Genomic DNA, 27,758 nt, shown 5'->3' on the forward strand with positions numbered 1-27,758 from the left:
GCAATTAGGAGGAGTGGGGGAAGAGAAGGAGAGGGAGGAGAAAGGACAAGGCAAAGTGGAGACAAGCACCAGCTGCAATCTACCTACTAATGACTACTAAATCCTTTGGATAAAAACTACAGCAGCATGCACTGCACTGTCATTGTAAATCTCTAAGAAATAGTCTTAATTTCAGATACACAACCTGTAACTACTACCGTACTTAATAAACCATAATTGACCATTCTTCCAAGGCTCTGTTTCATCCGCTCTTCCCAAGAAGTTGGCCAGCCAAGACGGCTATGATCGATCCATTGTGTGACTGGCTCTCCAGAAACCACCGTCTTTGAGAATTTCAAGCAGCCGCCCATCAAAGTTTGACGATGCCCTTAAGATGCTCTATTACCTGTTTTTTATCCTCTTCATTAATTAATTTTCAAGGGCAGAGAAACAACACTGAAGTCTCATAATAACATAAGAGAGGTAGAACCATGAAAATAGAAACACAGCAATTGTCTCTTTCAGGAGCAGACCTCCCTCAGGTAGCATCCCCTCTACGATTAACATCCAGGTCATAGGACATCCTCCAGCATCCTGCCACTCTGAGAAGCTGCACTAAATGAAGCCAAGCCAGACAGACGCTTTGGGTGGTCACGTCCTTTGGCTGTGTGCCTTCCGTTTTCCCGGTAGAAAGAGTGAGAGTGCAGGAGTAGTATATTGCAGAATTATTTAGCACCTTGTTGAGAAAGAGGGAATCTGACCCTGGTGCGAGGCTCCCTCGGGGCTCCATATTTCAGGCTCTACAAGGTTTGTACTTGCTTTTGGGCTGTTCTGCCTTCTTCTTTGATGTTTGCTCTTCGGTAACTTGGCTCTGAATAACTGGTCAAACTTCCATTTTTCACTTTGAAAACAAATTGGTATTTGTCAATCATTCACCCCCTTTCTGTGGTAAGATATTTTATGATCATTAAATCAAACGTTTAAGATGGTAATCGATTCTTTCTCTGTTTTAACTATGTTCTGTTAAAATAAAGATGGAAATCGATACTTCATCTCCACGTTTTAACTGTTTTGTCTGGCAATGTAAAAAGCCGGTGCTTACAATACTTAAAACATTCACAGGAGGGCAGCATTTGCCTATCTTTAAGAATCCCTGGTACAAAATCATATACAGTAGAAGTGATCTGACTTGATCTGAGCTTGTGTGTACAAATCAGTGTCTTGTATTCAAATACACTCATGTTCCATTTCAATGCAAAGTACATAATGTAGCTGGATTGACAGCTGTTGAAATATTGATTGAATCTTGTAAGGAAGCTAGGGGGCAAGACATCAAGGCTCTGGTCCCTTTCACTGGCTTTGTGTTTGGGCATGTCATTACATGGTGGTGCCAGCCTCCTTGAACTGGCAAATCACCAATGTGGATATGCAGGTGACACTACGGACACATTTCCCATGTAATGTGTGAGTGGACAGAGTATTTCAAAGTTTGTCACCAAAATATTTAGAGTATATATAATATGAACATAAACATACAACTGTAGGCACATCTGTCAATGCAGACAAAGTACATGCAGTGATGTGCATGTCACTATAATTGTCCTTTTGCTTTTTGAAATTTGAGAACAGACATAAACCAGAAAGCTTTTCTTCAAACATATTCTTGGGTAGAAATAAATGAAAATGAGGAGCTCCAAAGTTGTATTTAATGTACATGCAGTATGCCTCATCCCTTGCTTCAAAGGCTGTTTTTACACACCCTGTGACCAAACATGCCAACACTACCATTCAGAGATGGTCAAACTCCATATGGCAATTTATACTGAACAAAAATATATATGCAACATGCAACAATTAAAAATGTTCTACTTTAGTTCATATAAGAAAATCAGTCAATTTAAATAAATAAATTAGGCCTTAATCTATGGATTTCACATGACTGGGCAGGGGTACAGCCATGGGTGGGCCTTGGAGGGCATAGGCCCACCCACTGGGGAGCCAGGTCCAGACAATCAGAATTAATTTTTCCCCACAAAAGGGTTTTATTACAGACAGAAATACTCCTCAGTACCCCCTCCACCTCCCCTCAGACGATTTCCAGGTGAAGAAGCCAGATGTGGAGGTCCTGGGCTGCCGTGGTTACACGTAGTCTGCGGTTGTGAGGCCAGTTGAACGTATTACCAAATTCTCTAAAACGACATTGGAGGCAGCTTATGGTAGAGAAATGAACATTAAATGATCTGGCAACAGCTCTGGTGGACATTCCTGCAGTCAGAATGCCAATTTCACGCTCCCTCAAAACTTGAGACATCTGTGGCATTGTGTTGTGACAAAACTGCACATTTTAAAGTGGCCATTTATTGTTCCCAGCACAAGGTGCACCTGTGTAAAGCTTGTCAGGTAGATGGATTAGCTTGGCAAAAGAGAAATGCTCACTAACAGGGATGTGAAAAATGTGTGTACAAAATATGAGAGAAATAAGCTTTTTGTGCATATGGAAAATTTCAGGGATTTTTTTATTTCAGCTCATGAAACATGGGACCAACGCTTGAGAGGTTGCGTTTATATTTTTGTTCAGTGTATGTTTTAGAAACACTTAATGAACATGGTGAAATCTCACACTCAATGCAAGTCTTTTACACTTTTACACAATTTCCAGAAAAACAAATATCAACAAAATCTCTATTGAAACTGGACAAAAATAAAATAAGATCCATTACCAAACAAAATGACCATAATGTACAGCAGAACTGAGGGTCACTGTAAAACAATCCTTAAAGGGATTCAGGTGAATTTGGGGATTTTAATTTACTTGAGTAATGTAAGTCCATTTTTAATAAAAACTTGCACTGACCTTTGTAACCACATACTCGCACCTGCAAATCACAGTTGTTTTGATGTTCGGGAAAAATAGATAATGTAATACAAAAACAAAAACAAAAGCAGCTCTACCGTCTATCCATATAGCATTAGCAAATTCTCTTCAATATTAATCCACAAAGCACCAAGTGTGACGTGTATATAATTGTAACATTTCTAATGAAGTAAAAGAGAAAAAGAAGTCCATTGCTAAAAGAAAATACATTTTCTCACATCAATCATTTACTGTGTTGAAATCAACTGGCCAGGTTATCCCCATAGAGTTAGCAAACAGAAATAAGCTTGGCTTTCTATCATTCACAGAAGATAACTTTCTTTTTTCTCTGTGATCTACATCTCTTTAGTTAAGCTTAACTGAGTAGTACAATTTCCCAACAGTAATAACATGCAAACATCCTATAAACACTGTCTTGGTATATGTTTTGATGTCGCTTTGAAAGCTATCAAATGATGAACAAATCTCATATTTCACAATGACTGTTTTCTACAACAAGGAAAGTATAGGAGGAATAAATTATCAGATATATCAAAAAGGAGTCAGGGCTGAAATTCATTATGTTTTAAAGGCCTGATAGTATGCTCTTTAGACCTAATTGTACAGTATCTGTATGCTAAAAGTTATCCACAAGGTAAGATTCCACATACAAGTTTGGCACACAGCAACGGACATACCCAGGTAGTTCCCTCCGCACAAGAAAAGGTTTCTCTCTCCTTTTTTTGCTAGTTTACATGGTTGGAGCCCCAACCTATACTTAGTGGTTGGCCTTCCTCAGGTGGCAGGTGCAGACCATAGGCTGGCTGGTGCTGGGGCTGGAGCATTGCTGCACCTCCTCAGCCTTCTGCCCTTTGTGCTTAGGCTCCACTCTCCGCGTCTCCTTCTCCTCTACATCCTTCACTTTCTGGACCTCCTTCGGTTTGGGCTCCTTGCCCACCTTTTCCCCCACCAGCGCAGCAGAAGGGGTCCGCAGATTCTTGGGGGTTCCCTGGATCTGGACCCTCCTGGCTGAGTCAGGCCCGCCGCACACCCTAGTCTGGACCTCACTGGAGGATTTGACTCCTTCCGCCGTGTGGTCCATGTACTTGCTGGGTGAGTTGGCAGGGAGTTTGTAGGCCTCCAACTTGCGCTTTTGGCTCATGGTAGCGGCACAGCAGATGATGAAGATCATGACAATGAGGAGGGAGGTGACCACGATGATGATCAGCATATTATCCTGGAGGAAGTCCACCACCCGGGTGACCATAAAGTCCTTGAGGCGGATCATGGTGGTGGTGATGGTGTTGGTGATGGTGCTGACCAGGGTGGGGGCTAGGGTAGTGGTGGGGGAGACATCAACGGGGCCAACATCGACGGTGGGGGCGACATCGGCGGTGGGGGAGACAGGGTGGTGGGGGCTATCAACGGGGAATATAAGATCCGGCTCCCCTCCGTCACCACTGCCATCCATGGAAATGCTGTAGACCATTGGCACATGCCTGGCACAGCCATGGCCCCAGAGCATAACCAGACTCACACATGACAGGTGAAGAATCAAGTGGTGCCTCATCTTTCTTTCAGAATCCTGTAAAGACAAGAGGGAGACTTTCAATAGAACCTTTCTCAAAATTGCAGATGGTTTAGAAATGTTTTGATTTCAAGAAGATAGGCTTTCATTTTCTGCATCTGTATTACAGCAGTTACTGTAGGCCTACAACAAGCCTCCTTTCCTCTCTACTAAGAATGCAGGGGCAGTTGGGTTTCTAGTATTAGTATGAAGAAACATTAATCTAATGGTCTGATACAGTGTGATGAGGGATTTTGTGTCATAACTCGGAACAAAGTAGAAACAGCTCTGGTGTTGCGGATTTTCCCAATGACCAGATTAAAAATTTTTATTTCTTTATTTTATTTCACCTTTATTTAACCAGGTCAGCCAGCTGAGAAAAAGTTCGCATTTACAACTACGACCTGGCCAACATAAAGCAAAGCAGTGCGACACTAACACAGTTAAACATGGGCTAAACAAACGTACAGTCAATAACACAATAGAAAAAAATCTATATACAGTGTGTGCAAATGTAGTAAGATTAGGGAGGTAAGGCAATAAATAGGTTATAGTGGCGAAATAATTACAATTTAGCATTAACACGAGTGAGATGTGCAGAAGCTGATGTGCAAGTAGAGATACTGGGGTGCAAAAAAGCAAAAAAAGAAATAACAATATGGGGATAAGGTAGTTGGGTGGGCTATTTACAGATGGGCTGTGTACAGGTGCAATGATCTGTAAGCTGCTCTGACAGCTGATGCTTAAAGTTAGTGAGGGAGATATGAGTCTCCAGCTTCAGTGATTTTTGCAGTTCGTTCCAGACATTGGCAGCAGAGAACTGGAAGGAAAGGCAGCCAAAGCAGGAGTTGGCTTTGGGGGTGACCAGTGAAATGTACCTGCTGGAGTGGAGAGCGTGCTACGGGTGGGTGCTGCTATGGTGACCAGTGAGCTGAGATAAGGCGGAGCTTTACCTAGCAAAGACTTATAGCTGACCTGGAGCCAGTGTGTTTGGCGATGAATATGAAGCGAGGGCCAGCCAACGAGAGCATACAGGTCGCAGTGGTGGGTAGTATATGAGGCTTTGGTGACAAAACGGATGGCATTGTGATAGACTACATCCAATTTGCTGAGTAGAGTGTTGGAGGCTATTTTGTAAATGACATAGCCGAAGTCGAGGATCGGTAGGATAGTCAGTTTTACGAGGGTATGTTTAGTAGCATAAGTGAGGGAGGCTTTGTTGCAAAATAGGAAGCCGATTCTAGATGCTTAATGTGCGTCTGGAAGGAGAGTTTAGTCTAACCAGACACCTAGGTATTTGTAGTTGTTCACATTCTCTAAGTCAGAACCGTCGAGAGTAGTGATGCTAGACAGGCGTGCGGGTGCGGGCAGCAATCAGTTTAAGAGCATGCATTTAGTTTTACTTGCATTTAAGAGCAGTTGGAGGCCATTGAAGCGTTGTATGGCATTGAAACTCGTCTGGAGGTTTGTTAACACAGTGTCCAAAGAAGGGCCAGAAGTATACAGAATGGTGTCGTCTGCGTAGTGGATCAGAGAATCACCAGCAGCAAGAGCGGAATCTAAGTTTAATCACTACAGAACATCCACAATATTTCTCCCATTTCACATCTTGTATTACATCTATTTTAACTGTCTGTAGTCATTACTTATTTGGGGTGGAGTCCGTAAGTTTGGTTGAGGTTTTAATTTGCATAGAGAAGAGAGGCCACCCATCCACCACACCAAAGAGGGGAGGAAGCTATATATGCCACAGGGACCAGGGAGGCGTGGGAGACTTGTGACTGTGGCCTCTATATTTACACTGGGCTACAGCAGGCTAACGGCAGGTTACAGGCAAGGATCTGATGGGTTATTTCTGCTCATATGGAAGCCTGCATTCAGCCTGCCTTAGGAACGTGTGGACTTACAGTATGCTCTACAGACAAAGAATCAAAGTGTCTAGAGCATCTAATGCAGTTCAAATTCAGTCTCAGCATTACTTCGCAGTCCAAGCTCTCTCTAAATGTAATGTCTTTCTGCCTCTCTCCCCCTCTCTCTCTTTAGCTCTGGTGAAATTATAATAAGAATATTTAGAGACTTGAAAATCAACTATTGAAGTGTTTAAAAAGGCATAGAACGGAGCTGAACTCAAATCTGTAACCCAGCACCTTCACTGTGTCTGGAAATATATGTAGTGTAATTACTACTCACTCATGAGGATGACTGGCTTCTAATCAGCCGCTTGTTAAAATCAACCTCTGCTTCCTTACTCCTTCCTGTAAATGCTGTGCCCATGTCTGATTGTGTGGTCATGAATATGCATGTACTGTAAACCACAGTCATACTAAAATGGATGGTTATCTTGATCTCCCCACCCATGCATGTGTAGTCAGGGTGGCTACAGAGCCATATGCACTCTGACTGGACCATGGTATTAACCAGCCATAATTACATCTTCAGGAATAGTCATCATTTCTATAATCACTGTAGGCCCTCCACTGAAAGACCATCTAAAGAGAACCATCCTGAATTCCTCTCTCCATCTTCACCTACAAGCTACAAGAACAACAAATAAAACAACTGTATTGGTCATGTACACAGTTTACAGCAGGTATAAAAGGTGTGGCGAATTAAATGCTTGTGTGCCAGTTCCATCAACATTGCAGTACAATGATCAATATCAATAATAAGAGTCGAATACAAAATAACAAGTAATAGAAGAGGTAGTGTCGTAGTAATAGCCTTGTATGTACACGGTATGATATACAGGATGGATACAATAGGATAATAGACACTGAATGTGCTATGTCAATTATGACTGTATTTACAACTATAAAGTGGGTAGTATCTTGGTCGCGCAGTTGGATAAATAGTAAACAATAGAACAGCAGAGTTGACTGTGTGTGCTTGTATGCAAGGGTTGGATGTGTGGATGTATATATAATCTCTAGGGTGCAGGTCATCTCTACGTGCTAATAGTCACTAAGGTGCAGGTCTGTGCCGGGAGACAGCTAGGGTTACCAATCACTTGTGTGATTGTGACTTTTTCCTCTGTAATTATTAAGACCAGCTCTCCGTGACATGCACCATAACATCTCGTTAAAGGTTCTATTCGCTCCAGGTATTGACTTCTCTAACTTTGATATATATATATGAGGAACTTTATGTTTATCATGTTCACGCTACACTTTCCTCAAAACATTTTCTGATGTCTTCACTTAAAAAGGAAGTCCACAACTGTTAGTAGATGACAAACGAAAAGGCATGTAAATGCAATTTCCCCAAAAAGAAAACATCTCCTTCTTGTCAGGCTCTAAACCTTAAATTGACAGGTTTGTCATCACTGTACAGTCTACAGCAATCAAAACAACTTGATTCTTATTATACATGTTCTAACCATGAATTAAACTGAACAAAAAGGTAAAAGGTCAGTACTTACAGATTGTATGTCTGGCTGGTGTCTCCTCTGGACTGAATGGTACTGGGATTCTAAACAGCAGAGAAGGGGAGAGGGAGCGGAAGAGAGAGAGAGAGAGAGCAGAGAAGGAAATTGAGGGAAAAAGAGAGAGAGCATCCAAGTTTCCACCCTTCTATAACTTGAAGTATACTGAAAGTTATTTCTCCAGTTCTAAAAAACAAAAGCCTGCTGATTGCAGAAAGATGTCCATCCCTCTACATTTCCATCTTCTCCTGCTACCTCCCCCAAATCCTCCTCTCCTTGCAGAGGGACATTGGTGGATGCTCACACACTTTGGTGGATGCTTTGGTCAGTCTAGAAAGGGGGGACAGTTAGGGGCTGCCATACTGAATATATTTTCCTTGTCTGTTCCTAAACATTACATATGATGGGAGATTGATGAGGGGGACTGGGACATCTTTGTCCACTACAAATAGATACGTCGAATTATTCACAATCCCTGATTCACTGGTTCATGTGGCAATCCTGAAAGTTGAGCAATGAGGTCAAATACAAAACGAGGCTGAAGTGTTGTCGATGTTAGTGCAGGACTAAAGCACTGGAGCAGCAGCACAATATGTGCAGGACTTTATCAAAAGATGAAAATAAAACACTTCCCCCTTACCTTTACTCATAGTTGAATCAGTATTCTCTAAAATGGAAAATAACACTTATTCTTTGTACATTTTGAAGGTTAGTGGGTATTTTAGTTCTCCACAGGGCGAGTCCCTAGGTTTCTCTGCCTCGCACGGAGTCCTCTAATTACGTGTTCCAGATTACAGCCCGTCTCCACACGGCCTACAGGACCAGCTCACAGGCAGAGGGCCCGTCTTTCATCATATCACACATACAAATCTAACGTATAAACTTTATGGTCTGCTATAAACACGTGCCTCAGAACTCACATCCCTGCTGGCGCTGCAGGGCTTTTGTTCTGCCCACGGCTGTTTGGAGCACCTCGTGGCTCAGCCTTGCCATAATAAGATTTGAAATCATAGGTTGAACAACTCAGTTTGACAGATGTTTTTATTCTCCCCCTATTGATGTATTTTTTGAAGGTTTTGTTCAGTAAGTACAGGAAAGGTCAGGTGTACACATGCTTGGCCATAGTGATAGATTTGGATTTCTCAGAGTAATGCTGAAAGTTAAAGCTTTTTCTGTATGAGAACAAAACATTTGCTATGTAGTTTACAGACTCAAAGCTCTAGTGTTATATATTGTGAGTTTGACTAGTGTTACAAGCCTCCGTCAAGGTCTGGGATGGAGCTGTTGAGTGAGGTTGTCCCCATCCTCTGCTGGACATCAGGGTTACGTTGCTTCTAGGACGTCTGGATCTCCCCTGGCCTCAATCAGTGGTACTGGTGGGGACCATTGCACACCATCTCTGTGCTCTGCCCCTGTAGCTGCTGGCCCGTGTCTGTACCTGCTGCCCCTCAGCTTGGTCAGGATGACGGTGCTAACAATGAACGTCATTACAGCAGCCAGCACAGCAATGGTGATCAGGCACTGAGACCTACCAGTCACTGGATGTCCTGGAGGATTTGGACATCCATTCTGTGGAGGAGTTGATGGCAGTGGTAGGGTAGGGGGTTGGATGCAGGGCTGTTGAGATGGGGGTTCGTTTACCGCTCACAGTGGTGTGGGCGATCTCAGCCTCATGGCCCGTCTCAAAGGTTTCAGTTCTCATTGTTTGCTGGGCAACGGAGACAGTTGTGTTTTCTAGCAGGTCTTTGGTGAGGGCTACAAGGGGCGTTGTTTGATGTGGTAGCTCGGACAGGTTTGGGGTCTATGGGTTGCTACCTCCCTGTGGCTAGGTAGATATTTTGAGACAGCCTTGCTTGAGAAGCAGCAGTAAAACAAGAGCTGGACATCTCCCAGGCCTTGGGGGAAATATAGTGGAAATCTGTAAAGTGAAACGACAACAGCAAATATTGAGACTGAGTTGTACAACTGTTTCCTGGCACACAGACGTTCATCACAAGCACCAAACTTTAAGAGGCATAGATGTGCCCATTTCAAACCATGTTATGAGAAAATGATTAACTTGTTATTCTGTAATATATTGTGATACATTACTGAACACTGCATTGCCAAGCACAATTACCCAATACTTGCAATATGCATTTGCTTCATATTTAAGCTCATGTGTTGCTCATCAACATTACATCACTTGAGCATCTTTAAAGAGATCCATTTCCTTCACAAAGAATATCAGTGACTGAAATAATCATCTGATACAACCATGTCAATCTACCCCATCAGTGATGTCGCAATGTTCCCTCAGCATTTCAGACAAAACCAAAGAAATCAATAAGTGGAGACTGTAGTAACTATACTTTTTTTTCTCTTTCTTTTACACTGAGGAATGTTGGGTATGGTTTCATACATAGGTTTCAGACACAATGAAAGCAAGAATCTCCTGATAAAGAATAACAAGTCTGAGAGAACACTAAATACCTTGGCACATCTCAGATATTGCTTGTTTGAAAATGGCCAAGTCATGTTTGTTTTTTGCAGTCCTCTGCCTCACTCATGAACTCAACACCAGATAACAAACTTCTTTTCATTTCTTTATTAATTTTTCTGATAATGAGTTGATACTTGAAGCAGGAAAAATTGACAAAAATGTTGAACAGACCTCCACAAGAGGCTGAATTCTTGTTTGTTTTTCTTCTGTAATTCATTTAGGTCTTTTTGTATCTATAATACCTGTGACAGAATGGAGATTCTGTTCTGTCATGATGCATTATGGCAAGGACAGGGAACGCAGACAAGAGGAAACATTTAAAACCCACCATAACCAAACACCAGCTCAAAAACAAAACAATTAAGAAAAAGTACAAAGAAAAATACAATTACATGGTCATGTTATTTACAAAGCTTTCAATCATATTCTAGGCCTTTATTTCAAAACATCACATACATCTCTACATATTTCGCCAACCTACAGTGTCCCTTTGAATCGCTATTCACTAATATTCCAAACATCACAGCTCTCACTGCCTCGAGTGGTCCAAGGAGGCTCAGTAGAAGCACTGATGTACATACAGGACACAAGGCCCTAGACAACCTCCCCTGGCCCTGGCCAATCCATATCTCTACAGCACAGTAGAACACCTTGGAGTCATTCTCAACCCCAATAAAATATTCCACAACACCAGACGGTGCATATTCTGTGTCCAATTGCATCTATGGTTATAATCTTAGATACTTGGATTCCAAGATGGATTGATGAAAATGTACATTTCTCAGTGCTTTCTATGCCTTTCTAGCCACTCAGGCAGCCCATTCACTCCCTAACCTGCTAAATAACTCACACCATTCTCAAACCCTGTCTTCCATAAGCACTTCCTGTGCACACCTCTGCGGCACTTTCTGATCTATTCAGTGGTAACAAACTTTAAAGGCTAACATTGAACCTTAACCCACCCCGTCTGGAAAATAAACAAAAATAGCAACAGAACCTACTTTATTATCGTAGTTGGCAACACCATCAAATATTCAGATGATCCAAACGACTCCTTGTTCCTCTGATTCTCTAGTGATGTGACAGAGTAGTTAAGGGTAGCTATTTAAAATTCTGCTAAGGAAGTACATAGTGGGATATCTGCAATGGGAGAGCCGGAGAAGGAAGCAAGGCTAAAACATACAGTATTTAAATTACTAGCATCATCACCACACCATCTAATTCTGTTATCATCGGCCAGAACCTTGGTCACACCCTACGGTGAATCCATTTCATATATAAAATCCCTCTCACATTCCCCATCTGGGAAAACAAAAAGCTCCAACAAGAACAAAGTAATACGAGGCACATATTCACACATCCTGAAAGCCTTGCCTCTCCACGTTACATCTTGTCGTCCATTGTTAACAAACAGAGGTTCAACGCAGGATCAAATTGTTTTAGTTTCAGACACACCCTGTCACTCACTCTGGTCGGCTGTACTGATATGGGCCAATGAGATGGTGAATAGTGAGCATCCTAGCACACGGACCCTGAACACAATGGCATGGTTCAACATTGGGGTTTATGACCTCACAAACGACACACAAACACCTCAGAGGCAGAACAAGTCTGATATACTACTAAAAGCCTGTGGAAATGTTAACCAGCGACATAACCCACAATTCCATTGGTCCTTCTCTGGGCAGCACACAGGTCATTGGCACACGAACCCGTACAAAAGAAGCAGCCCAGGTGACTGCATGTCATGAGTCAGTAGCACTGACTTACAGTGCAGAGCTTACAGTACATACATACCATCTGTGTCACAGGGAGGGGGGACATACTGACAAACAAACAGTGGCAAACTATGACAAATTTCTGTTTCATAAGACTGGAACTAACAATGTTGATGGCAGTGGTCACCTAAATGATTGAAAGGGATTTTTGGATTGGGGCATGTGCATTGTAAACTCCAAACAAGAAACCAGTTTAAGGTGAAATCTAAGGCGACGAGAAGTACAGGTGACATCTAACCTGTCATTTGTATCTAGTTCACTAATACCCTTTCTGTTCCTGTGACACAAAATAGATGGAGATGATGAAAACGGTGTTCAAGTCGTTTACTGTGATAGATGCATACATACGTTATAGAAGGTATCAAATGATATGAAAGGACTTTGTTTGCTGCTTGCTTAGTAAGACAAGCTAGAGATCAAAAGATAGAGAATGAACAGTGGAGCGTTTCTCTCTTGAGTAGAATATCTATTGCAAGCATTAACTCTGGTCAGGAGATGGTAGCAAGTGTACAGACAGTGGTCCCGTTACGATGTAGTCCACTAAGAGGGGAGGGTAAGGGTTGAGTTTCAGAAAAAAGGGAACCGTCACAACACTTACAGCATGAATCATGTCACCACTTCTGTTGTCTTTGATATCTAACAGCTCTATGATACATCAGGATCAATTTCTCTGAGTGTTTGGTGGTCTGTCAGTCAGTTTCTCATTGATGTCTTTTACAGTATTTGATTGATTGTTGAAATCCCTCTCCTTGCATTACCAGCTTATTGCATTGTCCCTTATAGTTCGGATTTTGAATCTTCCCAGAAAACAAAAGAAAAAATATATACCGTCAAGGAGGTGTGTAAACAAAACTCCTTAAAAATTTGGCAAGATAAGAAGTTGGGGTATGGGGGAGACAAAATACTGATACCTACATATAAAAACATTTTGGTTTACCCAAACAGGAACTGTTCACAATGGAATTTTCTAGGTCACAATCTTAAAAAGGAATTTGTAAGAATTTTCATACAAACAAAACTAAACTGCCACTTATTAAAAGGAATGGAAAGGTTTGCCATATTTCATCTGTTTTATCTGAGGGTTAGGGGCTGGCTAAGAAAAAAGTTAAATCTCGGAATGTTGCTTGGGATCGTTACTAGGCAGGTTTCTGGCGGAACACTGTCATCTAGATTGCCAGTGACATGTCCCGCCCACCTCCCCGCCAACGGATCGTCCTGAATTGTGTTGGGGCGAGGGGAGGGTCCTTAAATGGCGATCTTGGACATCTGCTCCTCGAGTTGGATGATTCGCTTCTCCTGACTGCTGACCAGGTCCTTGAGAGATTTGATTTCTTTCAAGATCTCTTCCAGCTTGCCTTCGTTTTTCTGAGGAATACAGAGACAGGAGCAAGACATAAGATACCTTTTCTGGAGAGGTTTGTGCCAGTCCCCCTAACCCCCCGCCGGTTAGGTTAGTAACATTGTCATCTAAAAACAAACATACACTGTTTATATCCACTGAATTTCCCCAGATCCTTATTAAATCCTCATATCAGAGTCTATCCCTGCCGTCTGCTCTGCAGGCAGGCTATGTTACAGGCAGGGCTCTAGTACCCTGTGGCACCCTGGGGGTTAACATGGCGTGCCTGCCCAGTCTGCTATGATTACAGGCCAGAGCTGCAGATAGAAGCTGAGGCCAGGGCTGGGTCCCACACGGGCGTCTGTGTTGTGGACGAGGTAGGGCAGGACGCCCAGAGGCAAAGTGCCCAGAGCACTCTGCCTCTGGGCAGGGGGGGACAATTTCTAGTAACCACCTTATGAAGCCAGGCAGCCGCCCCCTTCTAAATCACACCCTGCCAACATAGTGCCCATAGAGTTTATTTTCATCCTGCATTAAGGCAGGGCTAGTGTCAAATGCATGTTAGTTTGCAATTTTGTCATGTAAAAACTGTCACACTGGCATTTTCCAGCCCTAAAGCCATGTTCAGCAATTTACCAGTCTTCTATCAGCTCGCTTACACTCAGATGGATGGGGTAGAAATTATCCAAAGTGCTAATTTCAGGCAGCGCTGATAAGGATATTTATGACCAACCAAAAGCTGGTTTTAGCAGTAACGCAGTTGGTTATGTCATGAAATGTGACAGTGAAAACGCATCCTATCCAGGCGTGACGCACACTGCCCATATGAACATGGAACAAGAGTAGCTTAATGTGCTTTTGGTGCCTGTTTACTTCGTATGTAGAAACATTAAAAAAAAACATGTTTTCCCCACCATTTTGTTTTATTTGATTATAAACCAAGTATAGCCTCCCCTCTCAATGAAGGCTTTTTCTTTGTCTGCCCAATGCAATCGCGAAAAAGTCAAGACTGAAAAAGTCAAGATTCATCTTCCTGGAATTATGGTGACAACATCTGTGGCGCTTGTGGTGCAACTTCTGGAGATGTGTGAATGCCATCTGACCTCCAAGATGGTTCTGATCATGTTCATAAAACATCATATTTGGGAGCAGTATAACGGTGAGTGGACATTCTCCCTTTCTCTTTGTCCAGCGGCTGAAAAGTTTGGATGTGTGTAAAACCCTCCATAGTCTGCGTTGTTTTAATATTATATGACCATGGGAAGCAATGATGGTGCCTGTTAGTGTATTTAGACATAGCCTATTTAAAAACAAGTTTGTTAATTTTGTTTAGAATTTGATTCAAATTTGCTCTTTTTAGTGAATTTAATATCTTGCTTATTGACAACATTTGGCACATCCATGCTCAGCCATAATGCCATTTACATTATTCTATGCATTTATTTCCACATTGTTCTAAGTAATTGCGTAGCTTCAATGTGGACTGCAAACAGGTTCAATTTAACATATTTAGCAAAGATGGGATAGGTCTACATTGTTATTTTGTTTCTGTAAGCTCTTTAACAAACTATAAATGGACTAACATTGTAATTTGAGTTGATTCCAAGGCAATACATAAAAAAACATAAATACACAACTTGAAGCAACCACACTATTTAGCCATGGAGCCCGTTCTGATTTGCCAGTGAGGGGCCAAGCCTCGACACACCTTTAACTTGTTTATTCATCAAAACCCAGCCCTTTCGCGCCACAGCCGGTAATTGTGCTTGTGAAACACCCCCGGACCTATAGTGCTACCGCCCAGCGCTTAGATTGACCATTGCATTAGGCAGTGGTGTAAAGTACTTTAAAATATTTTTACTTAAGTCGTTTTTTGGATTATCTGTACATTACTTCTTCTTCACTACATTCTTAAAAATGAGGTACTTTTTACTCCATACATTTTCCCTGACACCCAAAAGTACTCATTACATTTTGAATGCTTAGCAGGACAGAAAAGGTCCAATTCACACACTTACCAAGAGAACATCCCTGGTCATCTCTACTAGAGGCGGACTCACTGAACTCAAATGCGTTGATTCAGACTGATCTGAGGGTTGGAGTGTGCTCCTGGCTATCCACAAATTAAAAAAAAACAATTGTGCCATCTGGTTTGCTTAATAAGGAATTTTAAATGATTTGTACTTTGATATTGAAGTACATTTTTGCAATTCCATTTACCCTTGATACTTAAGTATATTTCTAACCAAGTAGTTTTTACTGGGTGACTTTTATTTTTATTATTTCACCTTTATTTAACCAGGTAGGCTAGTTGAGAACAAGTTCTCATTTACTTTCACTTGAGTCATTTCCTATTAAGGTATTTTTTACTTTTACTCAAGTATGACAATTGGGTATTTTTTCCACCACTGGCATTAGGTTTGTTAAAATAGAGCCTTCCATGTTCCATGGCCTTAGCTGCAATAGGCCAGGGCTAAACTAAAGGCCATTAATGACTGCGTTTCAGTGGTGAAGGACGGGGTAGGCATGGTGATCATCAGACTAGTCCTGAGAAAGCACTGTAATCATACAGATGTAGATACATACTGTAGTGTTGGTATACTGATCCAGTCTGGTGTCAACTGGTGTCTGGTGTCAACCAGTCTGGTGTCACTCAAATCACATTGCACATACAGAAGAATATCCTGGCATCTGGTGAGTAGTACTTTGTTCACTGAATTGTATGCACACAAGAGATTGTAACAGTCTCTAGCATACAACCCAGGCATAGTCCTCCCAAGAGAGACAGCAGTACTCACTATGGATGGAGTGGATGAGGCAGACTTGGTGACTGTGCCCGTGTTCTCCGCATTCTTGCTCAGCTTGTTGTCCAGGATGTTTTTCTTGACCACCTTGAGGTCACGGTTCTTGCCGGGGACGTAACCGTTCTTCAAGGAAATGAGGATGGGCTCGCCGTTCCTCCCCTCGAACCAATCCTCCGCCTCAATGGCACAGTCTGGGCCTGCCGTGTCTGGGTACAGGTCATCCTGGAACAGGTCAGACTGCAGGGAGAGAGAAAAAGGGGTATAGAGACGGCTGTTAGAGAACACTGGACCAAATGCATATAATAGAGCCTGGCCTCAAAACAGAGTTTGAGTTAAATGTGGCATTGATTGTTGAAATCATTTGTATATTGAGTGTCTCTAGATCAGAATGAAGAAGCTCACCTTTCTTGGCACAGTCATGATGATCGGTTCACACTTCCTTTCGTGCAGTTTATAAAACCTGTCAACATAGAAGTACAAAGAAGCATATTATCCACAACATCATATAACAGACCTGTCTAATATCCTTTCACACACTGCAGCCCAGCCCAATGCACTTCTACTTCCATGACACTGGCAATACTCTCAGGGCAGCCTCAGTAAACATGGAGCTGTATAAAGGCATGGTACATGATTCTGATTGGCAGGGCCTGAGGTAAACAGATGAGAGCTCCCCTTCAACATCTGGTTCTGTACTGCCTCCTGGTGGACATAGCTGGCCAATAGCTTCACATCACAAGTCAGGTCTTCCTCTTAGACCCTCATCATAGACCCAGCCAAGCACCAAAACACCTGGTTCAACTAATCAACTAGACATTGCTGAAATGAATCAGGGGTGTGCCCGTCAAAGCATAATAACCAGATGAGCAGCCCTAAAATGGCTGATCTGTTTCTTTATCCAGCGAGCCGTACCTGGCGATCTCACACTTGTTGACATCCAGGCCTCTCTTGGGCATATATCCCATTCCCCTCTGGGGCTCCTTGGTGGTGAAGGTGCTGAGGTAGTGGACAAATGGGGCTTCGTCCGTGATCTCAAAGTAGCGAATGCTGCTGTCACCCTACAAACCACAGAAACAAGATAACAGCTTTCTGTGTTTGGAACAGTACAACGTTTTAGTAATGCCTTTACGGCTAACACTTCATCATGCCTAACTTCATGGATCAGAGGCTTGTTGTAAGTTACATGTACAGCAGATCAAATGGATGTGTATGTAATATTTGCCGGAGAAACTCCACTCACCTTACCACACAGGTAAACCACATTGGTATCTGGGTCATAGAAGGGCAAGAGGACTCCATTGCTTGTGTCCATCTCATGCACTGAGATCGCCTCATCCATAGCTTGCTGTAAATGAAACATCGACATAGTCAGTTACTGAGCAGTGCAATAAAATCCTTAAAAATCAGGGGCTGCATCCCAAATGCCACCCTATTCCCTATATAGTGCCCCTATGGGCCCTGGTCAAAATTAGTCCACTATAAAGGGAATACAGTGTCATTTGGGACGAAGCCCAGGAGTAGTGATGGTGAGGAGGACGAGGTGACCCACCGGGTTCCACAGGGCTAGCTGTCTCTCACTCATACGGCTGAAGCCTGTGGTGAACACGTTCCCGTCCGACAGGAAGATGGCCCTCATGGGCCGCGCCCCCTCGTGTGCCTTCTCCTTCTCCTGTGACACAGAGGGTCAACAGTCAACATACTGAGGGTACATCCTAAATCATCTCCTCAAAGAGATCCCTTTCAAATTAGGAAAAGAGTAGTCTCCCTAGGCAGATGGGTCGCCTCCCACAATGTTTCCAATGTTCCAGCATACACGTCAGCGCGTACTGTAATAAAACGTCAGTTTGGCATAGAGGAACCCACATCCCAACACAAAATAGTAGCTAGCAAGATGGAGATTACGGAGGTGATTTTTTAATGAGTGCATTTTGAAAGTGTCTTGTTAAAGTGAAAGTGTCTTGACAGGTGGAAGTGAAAGTGTCTTGTTAAAGTGAAAGTGTCTTGACAGGTGGAAGTGAATTCCACCTGTCCAGGTCATCATAGATTGTCTTGTTGATCTGATCGTTATTCATGTCATAAAGTTTGGGTGTATCTCTTGGTAAATTTACGCCAAGATATTTAATGGATGAAGAGGTTCAGTGGAAGTTATACCTCCTCTTCAGCTCTTCCTGTGGGGTAGAATTATATACTAGGGTCTTGTGTACATTTAGCACACACAAACATTTGGAACATATTCAGGGTCAAACATCCATCAATCTTGGTACACATGAGCCTGGGTCTTTAAGGAATTACAGAACATCAGCACACATGCATATCTTATGTTCTGTATGTGTGTGTTCTGTGTAGGTGTGCATATGTAGTGTATATAGCCTTGCGAGTGTGTGTATATATAGCCTTGCGAGTGTGTGTATATATAGCCTTGCGAGTGTGTGTATATATAGCCTTGCGAGTGTGTGTATATATAGCCTTGCGAGTGTGTGTATATATAGCCTTGCGAGTGTGTGTATATATAGCCTTGCGAGTGTGTGTATATATAGCCTTGCGAGTGTGTGTATATATAGCCGTGCGAGTGTCTGTATATATAGCCTTGCGAGTGTCTGTATATATAGCCTTGCAAGTGTGTGTATATATAGCCTTGCAAGTGTGTATATATAGCCTTGTGAGTGTGTGTATATATAGTCTTGCGAGTGTGTGTATATATAGCCTTGCGAGTGTGTGTATATTTAGTCTTGCGAGTGTGCGTAGTGTCTGTACAACTTTTAGGATCCGAGGGCCCATGCCAAATCTTTTCAGCCTCCTTAGGGGGAAGAGGCGCTGCCGTGCCCTCCACACGACTGTGCGGATGTGTGTGGACCATGTTAATTAAGTCCTTAGTAAGCTTACAAACATGGGTTGTCAAACTATTTTAGCCTTAAACGTCAATTATCTAAATGTGTCAACTTTCATATTGGCATTTGTTGTAGCTTAGAACCTATTTTCCATCTGAGGTTTTTGTGTTGTGTCCAACATCAGTTGAGACACAGCATACTCTTTAATAAAGGGTGGGCATCATGATCGGCTGATAAATGTACTAAAATGGGAATAACATTGAAATTTCAACATTCAAATGTTTTTTTAAAGATAATTTACGTTAAAAAGGTAAAACAATTACATATTTTTGTATAAAAAAAATTTAATTCAAGAAATTATCAAATAGCTTTTAAAATGACACACGCAACTGTTAATCTTTTCCAGCGATGAGGACATGGATGTCTCATGGTATGGTATGCAAAATGGGTCAACTTTGAGCACCTCTCTCTCCTGAATGTTTTAGCATTCAGGTCTAAAGTCACTGACCACTTCTTCCATGGGCAAACATATATGGAAAGTTGTTTAAATCAAAAGGGATGCTGTCAAAAAGTGATTGAATTCAAATGTACTTACCCAATAACGAAAGCGAGTGAACGAATCTTAACTAATCAGATTCGTGGGATTTGATCAATCGTGGCGCTATCCATGGCGCTGAATCTCCACTACTAGGCCTATTCACTTGTTTGTTTAGAGGAGAATTGGATATGTTCCCTGTGACAAAGTCACCACAATAAGCGGGTTGGGCCGACCAACCAGTGCTCCCACACATTGGCTAACCGGGCTGTCTGCATTGTGTCCCGCCACCCACCAACCCCTCTTTTACGCTACTGCTACTCTCTGTTCATCATATATGCAGTCACTTTAACCATATGTACATACTACCTCAAATCAGCCTGACTAACCGATGTCTGTATGTAGCTTCGCTACTTTTATAGCCTCGCTACTGTTTATAGCCTGTCTTTTTACTGTTGTTTTATTTCTTTACCTACCTATTGTTCACCTAATACCTTTTTTGCACTATTGGTTAATAAGTAAGCATTTCACTGTAAGGTAATTCACTGTAATACCGGTTGTATTCGGCGCACGTGACAAATTAACTTTGATTTGGTTATCATAAAGTAAAAACAGCCACAATCTTCTGAAATTCCCCTGATAGCCAGGTACAAGGGAGCGAAAAGGGCCAACTGGCTGACATCTTTCAGTCAAAGGTACACTAACTCAAAATGTTTTCACTAGGTTGTAGGGTAATAACCTCAATATTTTAGGCCTTCATTTAAACTAGGCTACAACAACTGAGTTGATTAAATTGTGACAAATAGCCTACAACAAGAAACCTTTAGATACTAGTCTATATTTCACCAATGACTGTGGTATAATCATTTTCGCTGGTATTATATGCCTTTAAATTTCCTTTATGAACGGGAATACCGGGATGGATCCAGGATGGTTGGAATTTTCTCACAACAATTTTTGGGGGTAAAATACTCAAACCTAGTCAGTGGTGCTCACCCCTACAATCTCTTCCTTGCGGGGGTCGATGACGCGGATGGTCTTGTCCTTGCAGGCGGTGCAGATGAGGCTGCCATTGCGGTTCCAGCAGGCGCTGAAGATGACGTCAGGGTGCATGTCCTCCAACTGGATCATGGCCTCGCCGGTCCCCACGTTCCAGATGATGACCAGGTTGTCACAGCCTGAGAAGAGAGGAACACACACATTAACATACACCCATTAATATACACATACTACACAAAAGAAAAAGGACAACGCCAAATAGCACTGATATGACAAGATAATACCATCTACAAGTCGTAGCTCATTCTGTTTTTGTTTTGACATGGAGGATTAAAACAGGGTAAACGGTCATTTTAAAGTCAATGAGGACAGATGTGCGTTGATCAGGCGTCAGTGTTTAGGGGAAATGACGCAAGCTCACAGCAGGTTGCCCACTTCTCTCAGAGAGAGGAGAAGATTAGGGGAGGGCAGAGAGCAAGGGGGCCGGTGACGCCACAGATTACAACCACAAAAGCAGAGGTACAGAGGCTGAACCAGAACTATAAATGATAACATGTAAGATGTCCACCTCACACAAGTCATCCAGTCATGACATGTTACGAGAAGGGTTTTAAAATGGACAGGAGGACGCCACTCACCAGCACTGAGCAGGACGTTGCGTGCCGTGGGGTGCCATGTGATGATGCCAACCCTTTTGGAGTGCCCCTCCAGGACCACAACAGGCTCAGACAAGCCGGTAACCAGCCCGTTCTCAGGGATCTGCCACACCTGCAGACAGACACGGGTCAAAGGTCAGGACCAGGACATAGCTAGGGTCATCATAGGATCCTATACTGAGGTCAGACATATGGTTGCAGTTTCCCTGCTGTTAGCCTGTGTCATGAAGCTCTAAAATGCTGGACCACAGAAAGCAGTACATTCACATGAACTAACTTGTCTTTTAGATTGGCATCACTGTGACATGAAGTCAGTAGATCACACTTACAACCAAGAGACTGAAGGGGGAAACAGAAACCCAAGGTTACTCATCATATTGGTCATGTACACAGATTTGCAGATGTTATTGCAGGTGCAGCGAAATGCTTCTGTTTCTAACTCCAACAGTGCAGTAATAATACCTAGCCACACACACACACACATCTAAACAGTTGAAATAAAGAAATATCAGAAAGAACAATGCCAGAGTCCGGAATATATAAATAAATATAATGGTGTACGTAGACAGTCTATGAATAGAAAAGATGTGTATAGCAGTTCTATAGGATGAGCCATGACCACAACACAGTACATACATATAAAGTGGGTAAAACAAATGTGACCAGTGTTCAATGACTCGATGTACATAAGGAAGCAGTCTATAAGGTTCAGGGCAGGGTACTGGGCGGTGGGCAGCTAGAACGGTGACTAAGGTTCAGGGCAGGGTACTGGGCGGTGGGCAGCTAGAACAGTGACTAAGGTTCAGGGCAGGGTACTGGGCGGTAGGCAGCTAGAACAGCGACTAAGGTTCAGGGCAGGGTACTGGGCGGTAGACAGCTAGAACAGTGACTAAGGTTCAGGGCAGGGTACCGGGTCGTAGGCAGCTAGAACAGTGACTAAGGTTCAGGGCAGGGTACTGGGCGGTAGGCAGCTAGAACAGTGACTAAGGTTCAGGGCAGGGTACTGGGCGGTGGGCAGCTAGAACAGTGACTAAGGTTCAGGGCAGGGTACTGGGCGGAGGCCGGCTAGTGGTGACTAAGGTTCAGGGCAGGGTACTGGGTGGTAGGCAGCTAGAACAGTGACTAAGGTTCAGGGCAGGGTACCGGGTCGTAGGCAGCTAGAACAGTGACTAAGGTTCAGGGCAGGGTACTGGGCGGTAGGCAGCTAGAACAGTGACTAAGGTTCAGGGCAGGGTACTGGGCGGTAGGCAGCTAGAACAGTGACTAAGGTTCAGGGCAGGGTACTGGGTGGTAGGCAGCTAGAACAGTGACTAAGGTTCAGGGCAGGGTACCGGGTCGTAGGCAGCTAGAACAGTGACTAAGGTTCAGGGCAGGGTACCGGGTCGTAGGCAGCTAGAACAGTGACTAAGGTTCAGGGCAGGGTACCGGGTCGTAGGCAGCTAGAACAGTGACTAAGGTTCAGGGCAGGGTACCGGGTCGTAGGCAGCTAGAACAGTGACTAAGGTTCAGGGCAGGGTACTGGGCGGTAGGCAGCTAGAACAGTGACTAAGGTTCAGGGCAGGGTACTGGGCGGTAGGCAGCTAGAACAGTGACTAAGGTTCAGGGCAGGGTACTGGGCGGAGGCCGGCTAGTGGTGACTAACAGTCTGATGGCTTGGAAATAGAAGCTGTTTCTCAGTCTCTTGGTCCCAGTTTTGATGTACAGTATCATCGTTCTAGAATGGTAGCGGGTGAACAGGCCGTGGCTCGGGTGGCTGAGGTCCTTAATGATCTTCTTGGCCTTCCTGTGACACTGGTGCTGTAGATGTCCTGGAGGGCAGGGAGTGTGCCCCTGATGATGCGTTGGGCTGACCGTACCACCCTCTGGAGAGCCCTGCGGTTGCGGACGGTGCCGTACCAGATGGTGATACAACCCATAGGATGTTCTCAATGATGCATCTGTTGAAGTTCGTGAGGGTCTTAGGGGCCAAGACAAATTTCTTTGGCCTTCTGAGGATGAAGGGGTGCCGTTGCACCTTCTTCACCACACCGTCTCTGTGAAGGGACCATTTCAGGTCCAGTGATGTGCACGGCGACGAACTTGAGGCTTGTGACCCGCTCCACTGCGGCCCCGTGGATGTGGATGTGCCCTCTCTCTCCGTGTTGTCGCCTGTAGTCCACGATCAGCTCCTTTGTTTTGTTGATGTTGAGGGAGATGGGTAAGGTGGAGGAGATAATGGTCCTGAACTAGCATCTCAAAGTACTTCATGACGACAAAAGTGAGTGCGACAAAAGTGAGTGATAGTCATTTAATTCAGTTACCTTTTATGTACATAGTGAGTAGCTTACTTCCTAGTGAGAATACAGCCAGGAGAGACTACTCAAATATGGTAAACATTGCAGAATCAGAAAATGTGCCTACGGAAATGAAGACTAAAGTTTAAAATCATTATCTCTACGAACCCTGACAGCAGTAGACAGACAGTAGTCACACCGCTGCACTGCTACACTAGCAGAGCTCCTACTCTCGCTGCAAAAGGTTACTATGGATACAGAAATCTCAGAAACACAGTTCATCACAGCACTTAATCTAAAGTCAACATTACTTTTAGAGAACCTATTCAGAGTGCCTTTCTAGCCGCAAATGTTCTGAAGAGGAACCTTTGACGGTTCAACTTCTGTAAATACACTTGGAACGCCGTTCAGAGAGTTGCATGGGGAAGCCAATGCCTACAGGTGGGGAAGTGATAGAAGCATACCTAAGAACATAGCACACACTCTGATCACTGCCATTCACAGCCCAAATAAGGACATATAGTATAGCACCAGCCTCAAACAAGTTAGTGACCTCAGCCCTATAAAAAGGCTAAATCATTCCCCACATCTCTCTGGGTCTAATCTAATCCAGACTAGAGTGCAAGCCCTACCTGCACGTACCCTTCGCTACCCTATCACCGTCTAATTCTGCACCCATCCCTACGCTGTCAGTGTCTGGCCTTTCACAATCAAAACTGGTCCTCTGTCAGTTGGAGTCGGTGTATACACTGTACATATGCAGGTAAAGTGTAAACAAACATTATTGTACTACTCCACTGAGAAGGACAGTCTCTGCTGAGGCGTGTGACTGTAAACCTTACCATGACCGTGCAGTCCTCCGAGCCGCTGGCGATGACCTGGTCATTGTGGGGGCACCAGTCGATGTCCAGTACAGGGCCCGTGTGACCACACACTGTGGGGTAGGCCTTGTCAATGCGGCCCGACTGTGGAGAACACACACAGAGACATGAGATTAAAACACCAGAAACACTGAGGTGTATGATCCACGGGGATCTGAGGAAACAACCTGATCTCAGCTGAACTGGAACCATGAAATCACAGGGTTAGAGTGACCAATCAGAGACTATGTACAAACCAATTGGCACTCCAATCACACAGAGAGAGACAGACACAGAGAGAGAAAGAGAGAGAAAGAGAGAGAGAAAGAGAGAGAGAAAGAGAGAGAGAACAGAGGAGATAGACAGAGAGAAAGAGAGAGAGAACAGAGGAGAAGAGAGAGAGAGAGAAAGAGAGAGAGAAAGAGAGAGAGACAGAGAGAGAGAAAGAGAGGAGAGAAAGGAGAGAGCAGAGAGAGAGAGAGAGAGAAAGAGAGAGAGAAAGAGAGAGAGAAAGAGAGAGAGAAAGAGAGAGAGAAAGAGAGAGAGAAAGAGAGAGAGAAAGAGAGAGAGAAAGAGAGAGAGAAAGAGAGAGAGAGAAAGAGAGAGAGAAAGAGAGAGAGAAAGAGAGAGAGAAAGAGAGAGAGAAAGAGAGAGAGAAAGAGAGAGAGAAAGAGAGAGAGAGAGAAAGAGAAAGAGAGAGAAACAGAGAGAAACAACATTCACATTCTCCCTCTTAGAAAATGAGTTTCCCCATCATTCAAACCTTGGGCAGAATCAATGTTAGACAAATACAACTGTGGCGTAGCCTGAAAAGGGGGGGGGGGGGGGGGGGGGGGGGCATGGGGGACTGAATTCTCAACCTCCACAAAAGAGGGAGAATGAGAGATGGCGCGGATGTGAAGAAACCATGCATAGCCCTGTGACTGTGTTGCTGTGTGAAGGAGGCCAGTGACTGAGGCGAGGAGAACAGGAATACCCCTCCAACCAAAAGAAGCGGCGCTCCATCAGGTACAAACCAGACATCTTGACTAGGGCTGAGCACTGCCAGGGACCTCATGATACGATACTTAGGTGCCAATATGTAGTGATTCTCACGGTCGCTGTCCACGGTTCTGAAAAAAAAACTTTAGCGAGCCCTAGAATTAGCACCTTTACCTATGTCGCTATGTGCATACTAGCAAAGTTAACCAGCCTATTGGGATTAAGAACAATGTGGCGTAGGCAGCAGCAGAAACAAGGAAAAAGCCCTTAGCCTAATTGTATTAGAAAATTGAGGCACGACTCTGGTGCATTTATTTATTTAGTGTTGTTTGCATTGTTCCAAATGGTCAGAAAAAAAGATTGTAATCTAACAGCAATTGTTTGGCACATAATACACACAACACTTGCTCATATACCCTCCTTTTTATTAATCTTCAGTCATTTATACAACTAAGTCAAATGTCTCCCACAGATCTGACTTCCACTTTCCCGCCTGAGAAACCAACAAACATTTCCCCCGTTTCAAGTTTTTTTCCACATCCTCCGCATCCATTTGCGGTCGACATTACCGTGTTCATTGTTTGTTATAACCAATTTATTGATGTGATTATGATATGGCCTGACCTATAGCCTATTGGTCACATGCATGCAATGTTTACATGTTTCACAAAGAGAGCAAGGGTTGAGGGAATAGGTCGTGTTTTTCGTAAACAAATGAGGGATTTCGGTAACAACTTTTCAGAAATATGAAAGAAACTAAAATCGCCAAATTGATGATGCTGCTTCAGCACGTACAGCGCAATAAACACTTGCTTTTCTCTGGTGCCTTTTTGCTGCAGTAGGGAGGAGAGCGAGACAACATGCACCAGTCAAAGGCACTCACTGTCTTTTTTTCTTTTTAACAGTGTGGCCATCGGGGTCATTCTTGATTCATTTGTGTGTATTAATTGTTTAAATCAAACAAACAGTGTGCATAAAGCATCAGACAGGCTCAGTGCATATGTAGTTAATTTTATTGAAACACTTAGGGTGTGTGTCTATAGTGCACTCGGAAAGTATTCAGACCCCTTGACTTATTCCACTGTTACGTTACAGCCTTAATCTAAGATTGATTAAATTGTCCCCCCTCAATCTACACACAATACCCCATAATGACAAAACAAAAACCTGTCTTTAGTATTCAGACCCTTGACTCAGTACTTTGTTGAAGCACCTTTGGCAGCGATTACAGCCTCGAGTCTTCTTGGGTGTGACATTACAATATTATGGCACACCTACATTTGGGGAGTTTCTCCCATTCTTCTCCGCAGATCCTCTCAAGCTCTGTCAGGTTGGATGGGGAGCATCCCTGCACAGCTATTTTCAGGTCTCTCCTGAGATTTTCGATCGGGTTCAAGTCTGGGCTGTGAGTCTTGGTAATTCCATACTTCCATTTAAGAATGATAGAGGCCACTGTGTTCTTGAGGACCTTCAATGCTGCATACATTTTTTAGTACCCTTCCCCAGATCTGTGCCCTGACACAATCCTGTCTCAAAGCTCTACAGACAATTCCTGCCCTGTCAACTGTGGGACCTTATATAGACAGGTGTGTGTCTTTCCAAATCATGTCCATCAATTGAATTTACCACAGGTGGACTCTAATCAAGTTGTAGAAACATCAAGGATGATCAATGGAAACAGGATGCACCTGATCTCATGATAAGTTCCTTTTTATTTTTAATACATTTGGTAAGATTTCTAAAAACCTGTTTTTGCTTTGTCATTATGGGGAAGTGAGTAAATTGATGAGGACTAAAAAAAAAAAAGTAATACATTTTAGAATAAGGCTGTAACATAAAAATGTGGAGAAAGTCAAGGGGTCTGAATACTTTCCGGGAGCACTGTATATGGACAAATGTTTAAACATTTCGACAAATCGATTGGTCTAAAGAACAGGACGACTCTCGGTTGAACAATATTTATTTTTAGTTGGGAACAGCCCTAAAATGAAGGCACGTTGTTGGTAATAACGTCCTCATAGACATGCCAGCAGATGCTTCGTTTCTGCTCTTTAAAAGGAAACCCTGAGATAACCTTGAATCTGAGCCCTTATATAAACACCCTTATACAACAGGCTAGATGACCAGAAACAACCAGCTGTCATACAACACACACAACAAAAGGAGCCAGACAAACGGAAGGCTTTCCTGGCCACCCAGCTGACTGACTACATCAGCCTAGCCTGGGAGGGCGGGTTCTATCTTGACCTCTGACCCCAAGTGATTAGAGGATCCGGTGCTCGCCACAGTGTGAAGTCTGAGTAGCGTGAGCTCTGAAAATGCTGTGGAGGTTAGGGTTGGATTTGGGAGACTGACACGCCCTTTTCTTTGCTCCCGTTTGTAGAATCCCCAGCTGGACCACC

The 27,758-nt window shown here is 43.4% G+C and overlaps 2 protein-coding genes across 3 annotated transcripts in view; both read right to left on the minus strand.

Moving 5' to 3' along the window:
• Positions 1-1,717: 1,717 nt before the first annotated feature.
• LOC129853651 (transmembrane protein 119-like) lies at positions 1,718-10,314 on the minus strand. The gene is made up of 2 exons (XM_055919929.1): positions 7,819-10,314; positions 1,718-4,418 (listed from the first exon to the last, which is right to left on the minus strand). Exons 1-2 carry the CDS (start codon positions 7,951-7,953, stop codon positions 3,612-3,614), a joined length of 942 nt encoding a protein of 313 aa, XP_055775904.1. The 5' UTR covers positions 7,954-10,314; the 3' UTR covers positions 1,718-3,611.
• A 79-nt stretch (positions 10,315-10,393) lies between these two features.
• LOC129853650 (coronin-1C-A) overlaps positions 10,394-27,758 on the minus strand; it is a 68,651-nt gene continuing 51,286 nt past the window's right edge. For both annotated transcript variants that reach the window (XM_055919927.1, XM_055919928.1), the window contains exons 3-11: positions 24,358-24,480; positions 21,225-21,354; positions 20,584-20,765; positions 17,774-17,893; positions 17,465-17,569; positions 17,137-17,282; positions 16,627-16,684; positions 16,219-16,461; positions 10,394-13,446 (exon numbers count right to left, since the gene is read on the minus strand). In XM_055919927.1, coding sequence (XP_055775902.1) covers positions 13,327-13,446; positions 16,219-16,461; positions 16,627-16,684; positions 17,137-17,282; positions 17,465-17,569; positions 17,774-17,893; positions 20,584-20,765; positions 21,225-21,354; positions 24,358-24,480 — 1,227 coding nt within the window. In that variant the 3' untranslated portion in view covers positions 10,394-13,326. The remainder of the gene's footprint in view (positions 13,447-16,218; positions 16,462-16,626; positions 16,685-17,136; positions 17,283-17,464; positions 17,570-17,773; positions 17,894-20,583; positions 20,766-21,224; positions 21,355-24,357; positions 24,481-27,758) is intronic.

This window comes from Salvelinus fontinalis, chromosome 4 (genome assembly GCF_029448725.1).
Source record: "Salvelinus fontinalis isolate EN_2023a chromosome 4, ASM2944872v1, whole genome shotgun sequence".
NCBI classification, from domain to species: domain Eukaryota; kingdom Metazoa; phylum Chordata; class Actinopteri; order Salmoniformes; family Salmonidae; genus Salvelinus; species Salvelinus fontinalis.